The 22,100-nt window shown below is 32.1% G+C and overlaps 2 protein-coding genes across 2 annotated transcripts in view; one reads left to right on the forward strand and one right to left on the reverse strand.

Annotated features, from left to right (window-relative positions):
• Positions 1-221: 221 nt before the first annotated feature.
• LOC132715834 (26S proteasome non-ATPase regulatory subunit 11-like) lies at positions 222-16,807 on the reverse strand. The gene is made up of 12 exons (XM_060698914.1): positions 16,646-16,807; positions 14,879-14,980; positions 11,503-11,627; positions 10,757-10,828; positions 10,374-10,431; positions 8,281-8,475; positions 7,845-7,989; positions 5,041-5,164; positions 3,723-3,848; positions 2,983-3,018; positions 1,445-1,496; positions 222-890 (listed from the first exon to the last, which is right to left on the reverse strand). The coding sequence occupies exons 1-12, from the start codon at positions 16,719-16,721 to the stop codon at positions 748-750; spliced, it is 1,254 nt and encodes a 417-aa protein (XP_060554897.1). The 5' UTR covers positions 16,722-16,807; the 3' UTR covers positions 222-747.
• Positions 16,808-19,911: 3,104 nt separating this feature from the next.
• The window catches only part of LOC132715836 (cullin-2-like), a 34,384-nt gene continuing 32,195 nt past the window's right edge, over positions 19,912-22,100 (forward strand). Inside the window, exon 1 of the mRNA XM_060698915.1 lies at positions 19,912-19,983. The gene's annotated coding sequence lies outside the window, so the exon portion shown is untranslated. The remainder of the gene's footprint in view (positions 19,984-22,100) is intronic.

Below are 22,100 nucleotides of genomic sequence, written 5' to 3' on the forward strand. Positions count from 1 at the left end.
AAATATTAGTCAGGATACCTAATGTCAATGACAATTATCCTGCCCAAGTTTGTAATAATTTGAAAAATAAATGAGGAATAACACATGAAACATATTGTTTACACCAAGCTGTACATCATCATTCTCTACTCAAACAACCAGAGTTTCCCACAACAACCAGAATTTCCCGCTGGAAAACCTGGTTAAAATGCAACACATCTAGATAAATCAAAAACAGTTCATCACATAAACAAATTTTAATAGCACATATTTTTGTTTTACAATATATCACCCATGAAGAATTTAAAGTTATTATATATGTATCAATTAAACAAGTTTTGCCTTATAATTTCATACACTTGGTAAAATAACTTTTTTGTCTAACTTTTTTTAACTTAATTAAGTAACTTCATACAAAGCAGCAAATAAAACTGCCTTAATGTCTATAATAAAAATGTATTACAATATTTCAACAAGGTACTTGAATTCTTCCTTAACACTTGCATGTACCTTTTCATTTCATAACTTAATTTAACCTAAGATAAATGTATTTGTGCCTATCTTAACTAAATAATATTACAGTATTATTCCCCAGCCTCTGCACTTGTAGACAATTCTCTAATATTCTCTTGTGATTCATACTCCTATAAATTTGATGTTCCATGTTGCTTTTTTCTTCTTCTAAATTTCAATTGGTTTAAACTTGTAATGTAGTAATAAATATGAAAACTATGCATGTAATTGACCAGTCAATGTATAAGGTCTAGTTTAGGAAAGTTTCTTTGCCTTATTATACAGAGCATCAACAACTTTGCCCATATCTTGGATGGTATCGAGCGCTGTCTCGTAAGTTTTGTCAGATTCTGTCTCTTCGAACACAACAAGTACGCCAGCACCTTGGTCCAAAATTCCTGTACAACAAAAAATTGATTTGTTAAAATTTGTTGATTTCACTTTAATTGTGTTGATGTTCTCAACTTTGAGATTAATTTCCAGGAGCCAATGATTACTTGTCATATGAGCAAACGTAGTATTGACCCAAGAAGGATTCAAACCCACAAACCCTGAGTGAAGTGGCAGATACCCTTACCACTATACCGCATCTGACCTTAAATATGATATTTAGCTAGGTAGCCACCTAAGTTTTCATATAATGTTTAGAAAAAGAGGCATAACTCTGTAAAAAGGTAATTCATAGTTGTGGGACCTGTACATAATATATTAGATAATCACAGAGAACAACTGTATAAGGGTTCAACCCATTCCCTTCACTAGTTTTAAAAACTTAGTCGAAGTTATTCTTAGAATAGTCAAGCTATATTCACAATTTTGATATTCTTTACTTTTCAGCAATAAATAAATGTAAGATAAAACTCAAATTACCAAAATAACCTGCTTCTTGATTCAAATATCATAATAGCAGCCCTTTTACAATTTTTTTATATAAAATATATTTCCTACAAACCATGAAATTTCTTATCCAGAATCATCTGTGAAAGCTTCTTTTCAACATTAGCCTGCAACAAAATAAACCTAAATGAAAATAATACCTTAAAGAAAATATACCTTAAAGAAAATATACCCTTTAATGAAAGATTTTTTTTTTATTGAAAACAGCAAAAAACATGTTTGCTTTTTAACTGATATTTCAACCAAATAACATATAAATACAGTTAAACTTCGTTCGCTCGAACTCGGATCGCTCGAATACCTCCCTTCGCTCGAACTCATCGCCCAGTCCTGGCAAAATTCCTATATAATATATACTGTTCTACCTCAGATCGCTCGAACACCCATCGCTCGAACTCTCGAACCTGATCTCCGGTCACTTCGGCAGAAATATAGTGTAAATCACACCTTTTCGGTCGAACTCAAACAGACAACAAAAGTTGCGGGTCGACATGTTCTAAATAATTGACAGTCGGCGACACATGTTTTTAACACCTCGTGATCGTGACAAAGGCAATTATGGTTAATTGATACAAACTGAAAGGTGTTTTACCGTTTTGTTTGTTATGATACAATTGTTTATTTGCAGTGTTTAGTGACGATAAAAAGAACGTAACTCCTGAAATGCCCAAAGTAAATAAAATAAGTAAATGACGTTTACCCGGACGGCTTTAATTACAACCGTGGTTCATGTAACGTGAATTGTAACAGTGTAATCTATTTATAGAATGATACTTGTACGTGTGTTTATCTTAGTAAATGACTACAAATAGATGATGCTGTAAAATGTTGTTTTTTAATATCTTATCGATTCTTATCCCAGAATCATTTAAAGCTCTTGATAACATTAGCCATGCCAACATAATAAAACCATGAAATAATATTAAAACATACCTTAAAGAAAATTACCTTTCAATAGGAAATTAATTTTTTTTAATGAAAATCAGCAAAAAACAATGTTGCTATTCATTAACTGTATATATTTCAACCAAACACCAATATATCATCATTGAAAACATTTTGAGTTCTCAAATCCCTTGATGTTAAACAGTGCTAAACAGGTAGTATACTAATGAAATAATATCACAATAGTAATGAATATGAGTGGAAATGGCTGATATTTTTCTCTAATTATTTATCATTGTTTAAGAAATAAATAAATAAATTCAATTTAAATTAGAAATACTTTGCTTCTTTCTTTTTTCAAAGCTATTTCATTTGTTTTACAACTTTACATAAATAAATTTGTGTATATATATATAAATATCAATTACAAATATATGTAGGCTTCTGAGTCAGTATTGACCCATTTATCATTATAACAATTTTTCATCACATGTTGTTAGACATTAAAATGTCTACTCTGCAGATTTGCCATGTTTTGTGTTGTCAAATCATTGCTTGTCCTATCTACAAGTTTATACAGATATGTTATGTGTTGATGGAGGCACAATGCCAAAATGGTTGTACTTTGGCATTCCAGAACATAATTTCTGTTGGTGTAACTCTTTTATATATCAATTCTTAAAAAATAAAATATTACTAGACAATTACCACTGGAAGTTTGATCAAGTTGGCTACATGCTGCACCTGAAAGGTAAAACAAAACAGATCTATTTCTATGAAAAATAATTTCTTGTGACTGAACCAATAAAAACATAGAGGGTACTTATTAGAATCAGTCTATGATGTATATTTATTTCACAAAGTGATCACTTGATACAATATATATGAGCCGCGTCATGACAAAACCAACATAATGGGTTTGCGACTAGCATGGATCCAGACCAGCCTGCGCAGTCTGATCAGGATCCATGCTGTTCGCTTACAGACCCTATAACAAGTAAACAAACTGATAGCGAACAGCATGGATGCTGATCAGACTGCGCGGATGCGCAACCTGGTCTGGATCCATGCTGGTCGCAAACCCATTATGTTGGTTTTGTCGTGATGCGGCTCATATCACTGAAATTATCAAAATATAGACTAATCTGTAATTAACAGGTCCAACATTCATGTAGTTGTTTAACATAATTAATCAACCATTTCTGTAATTAATAGGTTATAATTTTAGTTTATGTTAACACGAGGATCTTCTTATACAAATACTGCCTTGCAATATACCATAGTTTCATTATGTTTGACCCAATTTCTTGTAAAGCTTACACGCAATTTCTATAACCTGATTTGTCCTGTTTTTTCTTTAAATGCAAGGTTTCTTTTAAACTTGAATGATTTCCTCAATCTAACCTGAATTTCCTATCAACATACAAGTATTTTTTTTTAAAACTCACCTGTACTTTAGAGAATGGCTCTATAATTCTACAGAGATTCTGTTCCAGTAAATTATCATACAGTGTCGTAAGGTGAGCTGAGACAATGGGATCATCTTCTAACTGGGATTTAAATGTAACCAATGTCTGTAATAAACAAATGCAATAATTCTATCATTTAATTTGCTTAATTCTTCAAATTTTGAAGGTATCTGTAACAGGGCTGACATTTTGAAAAATCTCAAGATTTATGAAATCCACAAAGAAAATAACCAATAACACATACACAAGGATTTCAAACAGGCAAAGGGCTTGAATGTTCACTATTTTCATTGCTGGATTAATGAACAGTTACTGATAACTGCTAAGAGACATCCAAAGGGAGTTACAATATAAAGTCACTATACATAGAGGGTCTTTATATACAGAGTCAATCGATAGCATTTAAAATTTTAAAACATTCTAACACATAATAATGATAACAAATATCATATAGAACACAGCTTTTATATACTGCTGTCTTTATCTATATAAAATATAAAATTTAAAGCAGAAATCAAAGTTGCCTGGATGTTAAAATACTGAGAAATGCCCCTGATATGTGTATTTAAGGATGCACTGACACACAGAATTGGAATTTGTCATACCAAACAGGGAATCATTATATTTATATGCAATATATAGTAATATCTTGAGAAAGACTAAATCTCAAGAAAAAGTAAAGGTAAGGTAAATACAGACACGATGTCCTAAAAAACAGACAGTCACTTAAGAGATTACAATCAACAAGTCTGCAGTAATTTTTTATAACATTAGAGGGGCATAATTATATAAAAATCCATGCTAGAGAAATGGATTTTTGTAAATGGACTTTGAAGACAAGTATTAAGTTTAATTTTTTTTTAGTTGCTGTTAAGATAGACCTTACATGTTAACTATTGTAAACAGTTATGCATGAAATTTCAAATTTCATAAAGAGATTTAATTCAAACAAAATCCATGTAAGAGTTCTGAATCTTGCAGTGACCTTTATCAACAATATGAATGATCCTGAAGACATGTGTAAACTTTCAACTGAATACCATCAGTGGAAAATGATATATTTTGTTACATGCAAAACATAAAAACATTTTTTTTATGTCAGTGAAAACCCTTGGAAGAGTGAAAACCCCACCATATTCTTTGAATAATTCAGCTAAAACATCAAGTTCTACATTTGATTAACAGTCTTGTAGGAGATAATGTACATGAAAGTCTGAAAAAACTATAAAGAAAGAAATCAAGAGTCCCTATTTGATGAATTAAAAAAATAAATAAAATAACATGTTGCAAAGATTACCTTCTGAAAATCTGCTAGAGATCGTTTGTGACTGGCTGTTGCAATAGACTTCATAGCTTCAACTTCTGGTCCTGAATACTTTAATGCTAATTTACCACTTAAAATAGCCTGTACCTCATCTGCTCTGTTAATGAGAGATTAATACATTGATTAATTACATGTCAGTATTATGATATGTCACTGTTTTTCTTTCTTTTTTTGCAATTACACAGGTATTAATATTTTCTAAACACAAAGTATTATTTTACAATAAGCATTTATACAGAATATCAATCTCTTTATTTGTTTAAACACAAATTAAGTATATCACTTAATCAATATTGCATTATGATATAGAATTTCAGATATATTCAGATAATCTCCTAGACACTGCATCATGTGACAATCTTTGATTTAGAACTGCTTGTTGTAAGCAACAGAGACCAACTATCATTAACTTTGTGCATTATTTGCGGGAAGAATGGCCATTTTTATAGAACTGCTACAGCCTTACTTATATCATAAGCAAGTCAGATGACTTCATTCAAAGAATGTCACTACTCCCTGGCTATATTCTAACACACAGCAGTAATAAGTAATTCTAGGACAGCAACTTAACTCACCAAAGATATCATGATGTTACAAAGGTCATTTTATAACACCAACAATTTTGAATCTGTATATTTATTTCATTCTTTTCTCTTTTTTTTTCATCATCAAAACATGAAGTAAATTAATTGATAATGTTGAATACAGAAATCTGCATTTGTCAATTGAACTTCATTTCCTTAAAAGAAACAATAACAAAAACAAGATTGCATTTGAGAAAAATGCTATGCCACCGCATTAATACAACACTAAATAGTAGTGTAGGAACATATTTTTTTTTGTTTCTATACAATTGAAGATTGTCATAATGCATAGATCCCTGACCTATCTAATTCTTATTATCAGATTAGTGATTAAATCTATTGTTAATCAAATAAAAGATCAGAGCAGGAATATATCAATGCACTTGAGTCTAGTGAATTTGGTGGTGAAGGTCATATTTCATGCAGACTAAATTTCATGACTACATCAAAGGACAACACAGTAAGACACTTTGTCAAAATCTAGGTAAGCTGATATCAAAGTCCACTTTACATTTTAATCTGTGCACATGGTTCAAATTTCATAGCTGTAGATCAAAGCACAAGAAAGTAGGTCACATTATCAAAATCTAGGTCACCTGATATCAAAGTTCAATTTTACAACTAAAACTGTGCACATGGTCAAAATTTCATTGCTGTACATCAAAGGACAAGAAAGTAGGTCACTGTCCCATTGGTCAAGGCAAAATTTTGACCCAAGGGTTTAATCCAAAACAATCTTGATACAGGTCCACCAAACAACTAGATATACATAGTGTAAATCAATGACCCCCGGGGCAGAACCAATTTTGACCCCAGGGCTAAAATTTGAACAATCTTGGTAGAGGTTCACTTCGCAAAGTCTCATGCCATATATTTAAACTCTAGCCTTTGTCAATTCAGAGAAGAAGATTTTTCAAGTTTTTACTTTATACATATAAAGAAATCTAGCGCCTCTGGGGCAGGGCAATTTCAACACTAGGGGCATAATTAAAACAACTTTAGTAGAGGACCCAAAGATGATATTATATACCAAATATCAAAGCTTTAAGCCTTGTACCTTCAGATAAGAAGATTTTTAAATTTTTTACTCTATGTTCATAGTGAAAATCAATGACCCCTAGGGGTGGGGCCAATTTTGACCCCAGGGCTATAATTTGAACAATCTTGCTAGAGCTTCACTACACAATGTTTCATGCAAAATATCTTACCTCTAGCATTTGTCAATTACTAGAAGATTTTTTTAAAGTTTTTACTGTAAGTTTTTACTATATACATATAAGGATAACCAATGACCCCCGGGGCGGGGTCGATTTTGACCCCAGGGCTATAATTTGAACAATCTGGGTAGAGGTCTACCAGACAATGCCTTATGCAAAATATCTTAGCTCTAGGCCTTTTGGGTCCTTATAAGAAGGTATTTTAAGTTTTAACTATATGTACATATAGTGAAAATCAATGACCCCTGGGGCGGGGCCGATTTTGACCCCAGGGCTATAATTTGAACAATCTTGGTAGAGGTCTACCAGACAATGCCTTATGCAAAATATCTAAGCTCTAGCCCTTTTGGGTCTTTACAAGAAGGTATTTTAAGTTTTTACTATATGTACATACAGTGAAAATCAATGACCCCCGGGGCGGGGCCCATTTTGACCCCAGGGCTATTATTTGAACAATCTGGGTAGAGGTCTACCAGACAATGCCTTATGCAAAATATCTAAGCTCTATGCCTTTTGGGTCTTTACAAGAAGGTATTTTTAGTTTTTACTATATGTACATATAGTTAAAATTAATGACCCCTGGGGCGGGGCCGATTTTGACCCCAGGGCTATACTTTGAACAATCTTGGTAGAGGTCTACCAGACAAAGCCTTATGCAAAATATCTAAGCTCTAGGCCTTTTGGGTCTTTACAAGAAGATTTTTTAAATTTATTCTTATAATTCCTTTCGGTTGCCATGGCAACCAGATTTCTGCATGGAATGAAATTCTTTGAACAACTTTGGAAGCCCTTCACCCAAGGATCAATCCTGCCAAGTTTGGTTTAAATTGGACTAGTGGTTTTTCACAAGAAGATTTTTTAAGTTCACTATATAATCTATATAACACACACACACACACACAAACAAACACACAGATGAATCGCTATATGCCACCGCATCGCAGATGCTGCGGTGGCATAACAACAAACAACTTACACATTCAGCATTATCTTCATCAGCAACATGTATTTGAGGGCAACAATAGCTTTAGGACTGTCTATAGAATCATAACCTTCGTATGCCTCGTAGAAATAGGAGTAAGCTGTTTTAAAATCTCTCTCATCTGCTGCATGAAGTATACCTAGAAAACAATAAAATTATTTACCATCTGTTGTCTCTCCTTCAATTGTCTTTTTATAACCCTTAACCCTGGCCATGTTAAAATATATTAGATAGACTTGACCAGATTTTAATCTGGACAGAACAATTCATCAATCTTAGGAAAAAATCATAATTGTCTATCGGCTGAATATCAAACAGTGCCAACCATAATCAGACAGCATGGGTATGTCACGATTGAGTGAGGTTTCACTGTAATGCAAATAATGCATCTGAAAAAAAAATAGATTTCACCAAAAACAATGCCACCAACCTGATTGAAGATCTAGGGCTGCCTGTAGTTTTGGCGGGCAATATATTCCATTAGCTGTTGTTCTCCCTGAAGTCAGTGCTGCCCTGGCTTTTGGTAGATTACTCAATGCATGGTAAATCTTTGATTCTAACAACTGTACCTCCACTAACAATGCTTTGTCGTCTAATTTCTTCAACTCTCTCAGTAATGATGAAGCTGAAGAAAAGAAATTAACAAATTATGATTTAGTATAAGGAAGATTTTATCTCATCCACTTTCTTTCTTCAATCTTGGGGCAAGTGTTCACTCACACTGTAGAACACTGTAGAGGTCATATCATCACCTTAGTGCAGTAACAAGTAAACTCCTTATACAGTCGAAACTGTACTAATGGTCACCTCTTATCGGCGGTCACCTGACCTTAACGGCCATTTTGTGACGCTCCCAACGAAAATCACTCTATTTTATAAATCTGTTCAACGGCCACCTGCTGTCCGCGGTCAACGGTCACCTAAAATGCTTCCCGAATCTTAAAGTCGGTCATCTTAAGCGGTCAGCGAGGTGAAACGGCCAGACAATCTTCTGTCATTTATTTTTAAAGATGACACGTGTCACGGATTAACAAAAGCTACTTGTCAGGCGCTAATTATTAACACAAACCACAACATGTCAAGAAATTTATATAATTGCTCATCCATGTCGTTATAACAAACGTTTGGAACGTCTCCACGCACTTGCAATTCGTTCTTTTGAGTTACTGTACACTAGTTTTTTCAGATAAATTTGGTGTGTACATGGTACTTACCAAAGCAATTGAAATGAATTACATCGCCAATTGTCTAAATAATCCTCAGTAATAAATTCATAAAAACACTCGCTCCATGTGTGAAAATAAAATTGCATAAATATAATGAGGTCATCACACCCATTAAGTTTACACACTAGATGACCTCTAAGAGGTAACTAGCGGGCTCTTCAAAAGAATCTTTGACGTTTACAAACCTGTAGCCCTGCTGTTTCAATCCGAAACATCAAAGGAAGTGCCGACACTTAGATGACGTGTACACAATATTCTATTGACCAAAATTGAAAAGAAACTGTCATATTTTTTGTGAAGAAAATATTACGCGTTTTAAATTATTGTGCAAGAAGATATTTTTATGGGATAATTAGTTTCAATTATTGACATAATAAATCGTGAGTGCATTTGTTTATCTGTGTTACATTCATGTAAAGCTTTATGTTGGAAGGAGTGTGTACATGTTAAACCATTAATGGCATACTTTTGTAAATGGTTAAAAACTGATGATGATGATGAATCAGACTGGTTTATTTATACTTAAATTAGATTTATTTTACAAAGAAATGAATAATTTATTTGGATAAAAACTGGACCCTCCATTCAGCAGCCACCTGTCTTAAGCAGCCAAAATGACTGCATCCCTTGGCTGGCTGCTTAAGACAGTTTAGACTGTATACTTAAATAGGAGCTGCCACTGCATTAAACTGGTGATATGGTGACTTTCAAGCTTTACTATTGGAAGTAAAGTGTAGGTGAATTATCATGAATTTGAAGGCTCTTGAGTAGAACAACTAACATTTTGTAAGCTATCTGGATGGCTTCCTAATATTAAAGAATCACCAGCAGTGAGGGACAAGTGACTCATGTAGGGCCCCATTTAAACCCTTAGACTAATGAATTAGGAAATGGATTTATTTGGTTTTAATTTCGGAAAAGTGCATTGTTTGAGGCTAGCCAACTAACATTATAGAGATTTGGCTCTATTAGACTGGCATAGACAAGTCATTATTACTGCAAGCAATGGAAGTTAAGGGAAATGAACAAAATTACAACACTATATGCACTACATGGTTTTTTTAAGTTCAGTTTAAACAGTTGAATAGTCAAGTCTGATAAATAAAATACAAAATTTGTTAACTCATTTCCATGATTAAGTATTGTGTTTCCTCCATGTTAAATCATTTTTGACAACATCATACTTTGAATACATTAGGCCAATTTGTAACAATGTAAAACCACAATACTAGCAAGATAATTTATTGGTGTACAACCAGTATTTATCAAAAGTTTTGATACCAAAAAATTTACTTACTTAACAAAAGTGCTTCTTTATATTGCTTGGTCTCGAAGTATAAAGCAATTAATCTAGCCTGAAAAAAAAAATTATGAAATGTTAACGATTTTAGTGTTCATAAAACATTCACACAATTTTGATGTTCATAAAATATTGTTATAATTTTAGTAATCATAAGAGCAGGGGCTGTTTAAGGGATGCTCCACCTCAGGAAAATTCTTTAAAACCATACAATAATTATTGTAAAACTGGAGGGCATTCCTACAGCCTCTTTGGTACATTAAGTCATTATATGAATATCAATTCAGTCAGATTAATTAGAATACGACCTTACCTTATGTTATCTATTATCCATATATACAGTTTAAAACAAACTACAAAAAAAATAATTAGTAAATTACCTCAAGAGCCTGTCGGAGGAATGTCCTCTTCTCATCTTTGGCCCAATCAATACATTCCTTACACAAATCTACCTGTTATAGAACATAAGAAACAAACATCAGTCAAATAACACAATCATAGTATCATTATAACGTGATGCAGTTTGTGATAAAAATAAAACATCTTAAGTAGCAAAACAAGAGCAGTTAGGCAGTACACTTGACTATTCTATGTGCCTGACAGTAAGAAAAGGGGCATAAATTTGTAAAATGGGAACTCAGAGTTATAGCACACATGTCCGTCATGGTAAATAAACACAGAGAACAAGTATGTGAAGTTTTAACCCATTCCCTTTAGTAGTAGTGTTTGAGATACCAACTTGTGTGCAAAAAAAATTAACCAAAGTGTGACAGTGATGACAATGCCACAACAGAAAGAGAACAAAAGCTCTATTTTTTTAATAGTTGAGCAAAAAACAAGAATACAATTTCTGTCATGGTGCTCATATAAGCTACAAGTAGTTTATATGTAACAAAATAAAAGCCATTTTCTTTTATGCAAATTAATTCTTTTCATTTTAACAATATAATTTTATAAAGTTGAAAAAGTGAATCAGCAAACAACTGCTGCAAAAAATGTCTAGTCTATAAAGTACTGTCTGTGCATAAAGCTTTTTTGTTAAAAGATTAAGCTTGTTGTTTTTAATACCTAATAAAAAAAGTAGCTTTGTCACAAACAAGTTAACTTTATTATATAAAAAATAAACCTCTTTTCCTGTGCTAGCTTCCATATCTAGGAACTGGTCCACCAAAGCTCGTACCAACTTAGCTGCCTTTGCTTTGCTCACCATACCCAAAAATGGCCGTGTAAACTTAATAAGGCCTGCAAGTTCTGAAATGATATATCAACTATTTCAACAACAAGTTAGCGACAACGAAATTATCTTGTAATTATTCGATGTTTTATAAAATCATATAAAAGTGTTTTTGGTTAGGTTAATGTCATATTTACATTATAAAGATTATGTGGTTATTCTTTCTAGCCTTACTGGTAGAGGAGGGACTCACTGGCTCAGATGCCACCCCATGCATTATTTTAGGTATTTACAGCAGTCTGCAAAAAATAGGCAAAGCCTGAGCCCTAGTCTAGTAATATTCTGTTCAGGCAAGCATTAAATGTAGGGAGCATAGTCTGACAGTCTAGTATGTTTTAAGATATGAAAAAAATACATACACAATGACTGAGGGAAATATTGATTTTTTTCAAGGTATTAGCACAAAAATTTCAGAAATAATTTATATATAGAATCATTTACACCAGTCGTATTTATAATGACCTAGAGAATCTAAGAATATCAGAAATAAATGTAAATCAGGTGATATCACTGCATTACTTTCTCCAGATTTAAGTAAATTTGAAAACCCTTGGCACAACTTTTGTTAAAATTTTTCATGCTAGTTAAAATTTGTTTGGGCTATATGATATTTTGATAGACAAAGCCTGAATGTCTATTACCATAAACAGTTTTTCGTGCAGACTGTACAGGTACCCCTGAGTAGAACCATTAACAAGCTAATCTACAATCAAGATCATAGAGAAATTTGTCCTCTATTATTTTAAAATCTTACCTCATGCCTTTCACTTGTGGTAAAAGAAATTTAGAAATTATTCTGGGAAGTCAAAGCCAAGGGCTGCGAAGCAGCTCCGGGTTTTGGCTTGCCCGGCTATAGACTACACATGAATATTTAAAAAGAAAAAAATTATACAGGCTTTCAAGTGGCCAATAACAAAAAAGTAGGGATAAAAGTAGGATTTTTTTTGTTAAAAAGTAGGGAAAAGTAGGGATTTTCAGAGCCTAAAAGTAGGGAAAGTAAGACTCTCTACTCACCTTTTTTCCAAAGTTGATACAAAAACAAATACAGACCCTTATCAACTAGTATCCATGGCATTTTCTTCATTTAGGAAACCAGTCACCAGTGTCTCAATAGGGATTCCACAACAGGATGGATCTGGGCATGAACCTGGAATTGATATTTTTTTATTAGATCCAATTCCAAATAATAACAGAAAACTATTAACAATGAATATGTCAGAACACAGACTATTAATTAGCAACATTAAACATTAAGTAAGCATGTTTTTGTACACAGACTAAAAACAGGAAATGTGTTAAAACCTTGTTTAAGATAACATGGTTGTTACAAAATACAAACTAGAAAAATGTTATGTGCAAAAATATGGTTTTAGCCAGCATAATATGTGAAACACAGACTAGAACAAGGATAGGTGTTAAAACATGATTTTTTAACTAGCATTATAACACAATAGAAAATGAAAAGGAGTGAATGTAAAAAAAGCAAAGGTTTACTAGCATCCTAGTTATGCATGGAGTTTACATGGGCATGCAAAATAGATACTTGTAACAATCAAAAGTAAATTTTAAGATATATACATGTACACAAGCAGTTAGTATGCAAAGTTAGTACATGCAAAACTGACAAATCAAAGCAAGGATTTACACTTCATAATGTATTAATTATTGATAGCTATCAAATTCTATCTAATTAAAGCATACATATTTTTCAGAAACACTCACTACATTTTTCCAGTATCTTTCATTCAATGAAAATTCAGGACAAAATGATCACAGTGAGCAACTTCAATACTTGCCAATATGCCAAACATTGCCTAAAATCTATATATGCTCAAAGATGTTGGCAAGTATTGTCCCTCAGCATAAGCATCATTGGGAAACAATTGAGAAGCTAGTCTGTGTACAAAAACATAATATAATTTTGAAATGAAACAATTGAGAAGCTAGTCTTTGTACAAAACATATTATGATTTTGAAATGAAACAATTGAGAAGCTAGTCTGTGTACAAAAACATATTATAATTTTGAAATGAAACAATTGAGAAGCTAGTCTGTGTACAAAAACATATTATGATTTTGAAATGAAACAATTGAGAAGCTAGTCTGTGTACAAAAACATATTATGATTTTGAAATGAAACAATTGAGAAGCTAGTCTTTGTACAAATCATTTTATAATTTTGAAATGAAACAATTGAGAAGCTAGTCTGTGTACAAAAACATATTATAATTTTGAAATGAAACAATTGAGAAGCTAGTCTTTGTACAAATCATTTTATAATTTTGAAATGAAACAATTGAGAAGCTAGTCTGTGTACAAAAACATATTATGATTTTGAAATGAAACAATTGAGAAGCTAGTCTGTGTACAAAAACATATTATAATTTTGAAATGAAACAATTGAGAAGCTAGTCTGTGTACAAAAACATATTATGATTTTGAAATGAAACAATTGAGAAGCTAGTCTGTGTACAAAAACATATTATAATTTTGAAATGAAACATAAAAAATAATTTGAACACTAAGTAATATTTCTATAGAAGCAAACTCACCTAAAGTCGCTGATTCTGCCATGTCAGCTCCAACCATCCTCATCATGGAACCCCTCTTGCACCACTGATGACCTACTTCCATCAACTTTTTCCTACAATTAAACTTGCATCTGATTCTTATTAAATTTGAGATAAAGATTTTATCAAAATCAATCTACTGCTTATACTGGAGTTTTTATCAATTATCCTCGAGCTTTTTTCTTAAAAAAGTAGGGATAGTAGGGCATTTCAAGAAAAAAGTAGGGAAAAGTAGGGGTCAAACAAAAAAAGTAGGGAAAAATAGGAAAAGTAGGGCCCGCTTGAAAGCCTGAATTATATAGAATTCTTTACTTATCAGGGAAATTTTCAGTACCATTTCTTGTTGGGCCGCCATAACGCAATGATAAACGGCGGTGAATTCCGATAATAGCCAATCGCAATTTTTCGACTTACAAGATAACAATAAAAGCCGAGAAATTCTGATTGAAAACGGATGCGTAGACTGGTCCCCTTAGAACTTCTATGGGGACCACAATAGGACAGGGAACCAGAATAAAGGGAAGCAGTGTATAAAATACCGAATGGCACTTTTAAAACGGAAAATGTAACCGACTTCCCCATTCATAGGCTTTGCCTAATTTCATATTATATACCTAAAACCAATATTATAGTGCAAAGACAAAATCTATACTGAAAATAAATGGAATCAATTATCATATTTTTCTAACATATAGTACCTTCTGCTTGTTTGGACTGGGCTAGAAGAGCACCTAGTTCTAGAATAGCTTGTTCCTTTACTTTCACACTTTCTTCATTGTTCATGTCAGCATCTCGTTTCACTGAAACAAAATTTGTATTTATACTATTTGCTGACCTGACTCCATTTTTCTATGTTGTTGTAGTTTTGATAGCATGGCTTTTAGAAAATTAAATTAACATTGATATATACATTCATATAAAAACGCATTCTTTTCAGGTTTTCATAATCTTTCATTCCTTGTTTGTTTTGTTTGGTTTTATGACATACCAACACTCTTTAGGTGGGCAGCATGAAATACCCAAATATTGCTAAAATATACAAAAAATAAATGTTTTATACTAAAAAAGTGCTGTTCTTATTATGAATTATAATATACACTTTCACTATGACTGAAATATACATTTTCCTATCATTGTGTTTTGAACCAAAATATACCCAAATAGAGTACAGTTTACTCCATTAAAGCTATATTAAATTTCTAAAAAAAATAATACAATGGACACTTGTATGAAATTTCAACAAAGTTATACCATAGAAATTTAAATGTAGACAACAAATATTATCATATCTTTATTTTAATTTGCAAGTTTATTCAGCAAATGTCACAAGTTTATTTTCTTACATCATCTGAACTGCCCATTTTAAATGATTTTAACGGAATGAATGAAAGTTATAGCTAAGTTATATTGTTTTATTAATATTAATAAGGGCAGCACGAAATACCCAAATATACCCAAATATTGCCCAAATATACCCAAATATTGCCTAATAATACCCAAATATTGTCCAATTATACTAAAAATAAATGTTTTATACTAAAAAATGCTGTTTTAATCATGAATACAATATACACTTTCACTAAGATATAATCAAATATACCCAAATATACATTTTTCTATCATTGTATAGTGTATATGTACTCCATTAAAGTTTTTTTTTTTAATAACATGGACATTTGTATATGATATGAAATTTCAACAAAATTACAACTTAAAAATGTAAGTGTAGACAACAAATATCATATCTTTAATTAAAATTGCAAGTACATTCAATTTTCAGTGTCAGTTCTAGTCGGGCGCCGCCATTTACAATGTAACTCAATGATAATAGGCGGGGTATTCCGATAACGGAACAAATCTCAACTTTTCGGATAAATAATAAACGCCGAGTGTTCCGAGTGAAAAACGGAAGCGGTGCATGTAATACCGAATGACACCTTTAAAACGGAAAGAATGAAAGGAATTTTTAACGACTTCCCCGTTCATAGGCTTTGCCTAATTTCATATTAGAGTGAATTAAAATAAACAAAGTTTTATCAACGTTTTCAAAACTCGTTATTCATTTAACGACAGGGGCGGAGCCATATTTAACACAGTACGTGTAACGTCACAGGCACTCGTCACTGCATTTGAAATAAAAATGAGCGATTATTTCATACTTTTTCACGTTAAAAGTACATCGAGCTCGCTTTGAGGCTTTGCCTTTTTCATATTATACAAACAAAAATGAATATTGCTATTTGGGTATTTCGTGCCGCCGGTTTAGGTCATATGTTGCCAAAATAAAAAACACTCTAAATCTCAAAAGTTGATTTGGAAGTAACTTCAATACCATAAAATCATTTTGAAACATAAAGATGTGAAATGAATCAGCAAATTTGAACTTGGGGTTCCGTTCATTTTGTCTAATATTTGGGCAAAGTTACGTTTATTGTGGACCCTTTTCATTTGGTTGACATTCTTACCTATACTATGTAAAATATCAATAGCTCCCTGCTTGTGTGTTGCCTTAATATCAACAGCTTTTTGTAATTCTTCCATTTTTTGGCCGGCGAAATTATCACGCGAAAACAAATTGCAAATAAAGTCGTTTAATTAACACGCTGTGATAATTGCAAAAATGCATAAAAACATTTCGGTCCCGTACCAAATCGGCCTATTTGCATATATCAACAGGGTAATATGCATTATCTTTAAAATGCTTCAAATCAAATCCAAAGTACCAAAAGGAAATTTGGAGACAGATTGGTTAGTGAAAGCTAAGCGATCGATGAACAAATAATTAAACTTAATTATCTCTCTTGTTTTTTTTAAACTTGACACCTAGACAACAAAAGCTCAAATGTCCAGAATTGGGCGTGTCAATAATCTAAACGGCCAATAATAAAACAGCACACGAAAGTCAAGTTTACTCGAAATAATTAGTTATTTTAGATTAAAAATGTAGATGTTTCTCTTGAAGTTTAAATACTCACTGATTTATTTGTGAAAAGTACAAATATTTATATAGAGTTCTACTCATAATTAAATTACGTACAATCGGTTCATTAAAATTAGATTTCAATTTAAACATTGCTTTATAATAAGTGATAATTTATATAATTTTTGGCGTTATAAAGTCTACTACTCAGCCATTTCAAATAATATCAAATATTTCGGATATCAAATAAATCGCCAGTAAATCAATGCTGGAAAATATTGATACACATTGTTCTTAACAAAAAAACAACAACAAAAAATAACAAACAAGCAAACAAAAACAAACAACAACAACGAGAGAGCAATACAATAACACATCACAATTATATAGTGGTTCATTATGTTTGCCCTCTTGGTGGACGTTTAAGGTTTCCATATCAGAAGTCAATGATTCCATAAATCAGTATGCTTCCAAACTGGGCTTATCAGTAACCAGTTCTAAATTATAATGATGTTCAGTCACGTTCAATAACAGATTGAAAAACGAGGAATGTTGATTCAAATATGAATGTATATAAGCACGTAAAATTTGATGCTACATATAGGACATACACTGATTTTTTTTGTTCCCTCAAAGTATTCACCTTCAAGTGTCCACGGATTCAATTTTTGGATGCCTTTTTATAGTCTGTTTTAGGTATACTATGGAGACACTGGAAAATTGCAGAACCGAAGTGTTTGTCCTACACAAATTTCCCACCTGAAAGGTATTTTTTTAGTTTTGGAATTAAAAAAGACGTCACAAGGGGAAAGGTCAGGTGAATACGTAGGATAGGAAGCATAATGACCTTTCTCTGCTTGATAAAGTCTTGCACTATATAGATTCACTGTGGGACGACGCGTTATCGTGCAGAAATATGACATTAGCAAAAACTGTTGCGGGATTTCCGTTTTCTTTTCTACTGTCTGATCACTCCTAGTACTGTACCTCTGCTCTGGCATGTGCCGAAAAAAAATTCATATCTTAATTTTTTTCAGTTTATTATTAAAATGGTTATTGTAGACATTGCTTTTTATTCCAGAGTTTCTAAAGTTTAGCATTGTTTTCTTTATGGTACTTATGCTTCTGAAATCTTTCAATAATTGAGTTTAACAGTTGCTCAATAAATGTTTTCTATGAAATGGAGAAATATTCTATGAGAAATGAATTATGTTATTCACTGCTCTGATATCCTGTTCATGCAAAGCAATTTTCATTTACAAAATTACTGATTTTGATGAATTTCCCAGTCTTAGTTAAAAAGGAAAAAACATGCCTTACAGATTATGGTCCTAATAAGATATATCATAGCTGGATAGTTTTTAGACGATAATTTGCAACAATTAAGTCGCAAAACGTTTTGACTTTCATCCACTTCCTCGGCGCTATGTTACTGCGTACTGCGCGAGCGGTGAGAGACAACACATTGCCAACTCATTTTGAGTACCTGCAAGAAACGGCAGTTATCATTTCAGGACGCCTTCCAATCTTTTGCATTATGTGATGGTCGCGTATTGTAATAGTGTTGAAAATAATATTTTTTTTTCTTTCTTGATACTAAACAATTGCGGTAGTTAAAATAATACAGAATTAAAAGACAAAACGTATCAGCAAATACAAACAAATATGTTACTACATATTTTAATACTAGAACAGACAGACAGACATAAAAAAGACAGACAGACAATCAAACAAATACACAAAGTCATGCTGTAAACAGTTGAGAATGTGGGGATTTTAAATAACCTTTGCAAGGACACTTTCATGTGATGGTATGGTCATTTAAAACAATTAAACGTTTTAGGGTTTGCCTTTATTTTTTAAAATATTTGATGAGGAAATTTCTTTCATCCTTTGGGGTTGATTTGACTACTGTAGCATTTTTATGCCAGATGGACAAAGTATTATTATTAGCATCATTATAAAGAGTGGATTTTTCTAAGAAGTTAAATGTATCATTAATGAATTCTGTAAAAAGGCTATGGAACTTTTTCAAATGCTTATGATCTTACAGGTAGGTTTCCATTTCACAGTGAAGTGTCTGGAAGGAAGAGTCCTGTTCCCGTTATGTACATAACGTTCTATCCATGTGTTGAACAAAATTTGATAGTAATAGAGAACTGCTATTTAGACAAATTGAAATATCAAATAAGAACTTTTGTATGTTGAATAATAAGCAGAAATTTGTTTGGTTTTAAAGTCCTCGGAAGACCCTATAGAGTCTTGAATGTCTTTTCGAAATACCTACTTGAAATCTATGATTAAAGAAATCTTATGTTAGGTAGTACTAGTAATAAAAATTTGTCAGACCATTGAATGTATATTAATGTACTTGAATATCGAATGAGTAATGAGTAATTAGTGGTTTTTGTATACTGTTTTATTTATTTACTTCTTATTTTGACATTACTATGCCTGTGTTATTTGTTTTTCCAATAATACGAATTAAGCTTTAGTCACTTTATTGTCTTCATATTTTACCATACAATCACAATTTGTTGGTTGATATATTTTGTTACATGCCATATTATGCTTGTGATTATATATGTCATATAGTATGACCCTTGATTGGTGAAATAAAATTATTCTATTCTATTCTATTCTATTATATTCCTAGGCTCCTTAGCATAATTTTATGCCATATATAATATAAAGCAATAGGATGGTACAACTTTATCCCAAATAACGCAGCATGTTTCATGAAAATTGGCCAATCAGCATGAACAAACTATACATTTTATCAGTCAGACTACGATCGGAAGACTGTACGGTCTTTTTGACGGGTTTTATCATGAGCATAAACTCTTCTTTGGGAGTGCAGAATGGCAGTCGGCTGAAAATTTTGTAAGAATTTGTCAAAGAAATTTATGATTTATTTTAGCAATGACTAATATTTATTTTGACTTTTACTTATAAGGATATTCTTTTGTTAGTCATTCCAGGTTTGGTCGTTAAATGTACTCATTAAACTGTTAAATATGTGACTGGTCCCAACTCCTCTTGAGTCTTGTTGCTGGTTTCAGTTCAGTGTATGGTATTTTTAGTGGCCGATTTTTAGTAGCCTTTTAGTGGCAATAGTCCTTCAATGAGAGCTCCTTTAAAGTAAGTTGGCCAAAATTTAATATACAAGAAGTAGAATTATGCAGGTGAATAAAAGTTAAACAAGTGTATTTGTAGAATGGAATAGAATAACTTTTATTTCCAATCAAGGATGTAAATCACAATAATAATAATGAGATCAAAGATCAAATAAAGACATTAAAGAAACTAAAACTTGATTAGTATTATAGTAACAACAATGAAAGACGGACATGACATTTCACCTTAGACATTTGGTCTTCACAATAACAATTTGTCACATAATGATTCGCTGCCACAGTGAAATAACGCTTAACCACAGTTAAATAACTATTCTCCACGGAATGATTATAACAACAATTGTCTTAGTTAAATTAATTTGAGGAAATAATATCTGTATTGATATTTATGTCAAAAATAAAAAATCTAGTAAAACGTCCCTCAGCCTATATCAAAACAGTCTGTTAAACCTATTTTCATTGGTTGGTAAAATTGGAAAACCAATGAAACGCCGTGGGACAATTGAGCTGGTATAGGAAGTCAACGAGTGTTGATAATTGCCAATGAAATATCAATAAACAACAATTAACAGATTAGCAGCGATTCATTGTCGGGTTGGACAAGAGAAAAAATGATCAAACACGCCCAAAAGGGCGAGTAAGGTTCTCCCGAATCAAATAACATTTCTTTAAACATTTAATGTAAATGAAGTTTTTCAGTAAAAAAATCAAACTGCAAGCGTCATTTAAAGGCGTAATACTGTCAAATGAAAACCGGAAATTGACCTAATGTCTAGGTATAAAACTTTAAAGAAAGCATATGATAAATCGATTCTGAAACAAAAGCATGATCATTCGACAATGTTTTATACATACGCATTCGGTAATGTTTTATACTTAGCTGTGAGGTCAATATTTTAGCTGAGTGGGTGTGTGCATTAGAATTTAATAAGTATTCACAGTGTTCCAGATAATTATTTATACTCAAGAGTCAATACTCTCTGTTTTTTAGACTTGAGAGTAAACTGCCAGTTTCTGGCCAAACGAAGGAGTCTTGTTGCTGGTTTCAGATCAGTGTATGGTATTTTTAGTGGCCGATTTTTAGTAGCCTTTTAGTGGCAATAGTCCTTCAATGAGAGCTCCTTTAAAGTAAGTTGACCAAAATTTAATATACAAGAAGTAGAAATATGCAGGTGAATAAAAGTTAAACAAGTGTATTTGTAGAAGGAAGTGGCTAGCCGTACGGGCCCGTACGGCTAGCCAAAAGTTCTAGCCGTACGTGAGTCACGTACGACTAGCCAGGACACACTGTGTTGTCTAGCCGTACGGCACTTTTCAAAAATATATATTGAAGGCGAAAGTGCATATGTTAATTATGACTTTAAGCGAGGGTTTTAGTCAAGAATGTTTACATTTTAGATCGACGTGTTGGCTACATATATGGCTACAGTAAATAATTTACTTTGTCATCTCAAGACGTCGAAGAAAAAAATAGTGTTTGGTTGGCAGTTAAACAACATGAATTGAAATAGTTTACAAAATTTGATAATAATCTATTTTTGCTTTCATTAAGTTTAATTTTTGAACTGAAAAAAAAAAAAAAAAAAAAAAAAAAAAAACACCGAAAAAAATTGTTGCTGGGCTCTGATAATTGCGTCAGATTACCGCCGGTATAGAAGTTTGTTAAGAAAAGTTTGCAATTACTAAATTATTTTTCCTTTTCACCGTTTTTTTTTTTAAAATATTCTTTTTATTTATTTATTTACTTCCCTCCGATCATGATTTATTCGATCCATGTGCTTAATTAACAGATTTAACAATTCATCTTTTCATACAATTCATAAGCATGAAAATTTAAGGACGTTATAACATGCAACTTTGACA

Source organism: Ruditapes philippinarum, unplaced genomic scaffold, assembly GCF_026571515.1.
Source record: "Ruditapes philippinarum isolate M1 unplaced genomic scaffold, ASM2657151v2 ctg661_1_1_1_1, whole genome shotgun sequence".
In the NCBI taxonomy this organism is placed as follows: Eukaryota; Metazoa; Mollusca; class Bivalvia; order Venerida; family Veneridae; genus Ruditapes; species Ruditapes philippinarum.

Excerpts from the sequence above, each read along its gene's own strand:
- LOC132715834 (XM_060698914.1), bottom strand. The coding sequence starts at position 16,721 with ATGGAAGAATTACAAAAAGCTGTTGATATTAAGGCAACACACAAGCAG. Across the intron at positions 10,829-11,502 it reads AAGCTAGCACAGGAAAAGAG|GTAGATTTGTGTAAGGAATG; the intron begins GTTTATTTTTTA and ends GTTCTATAACAG. Across the intron at positions 3,849-5,040 it reads CTCTAGCAGATTTTCAGAAG|ACATTGGTTACATTTAAATC; the intron begins GTAATCTTTGCA and ends TGTTTATTACAG.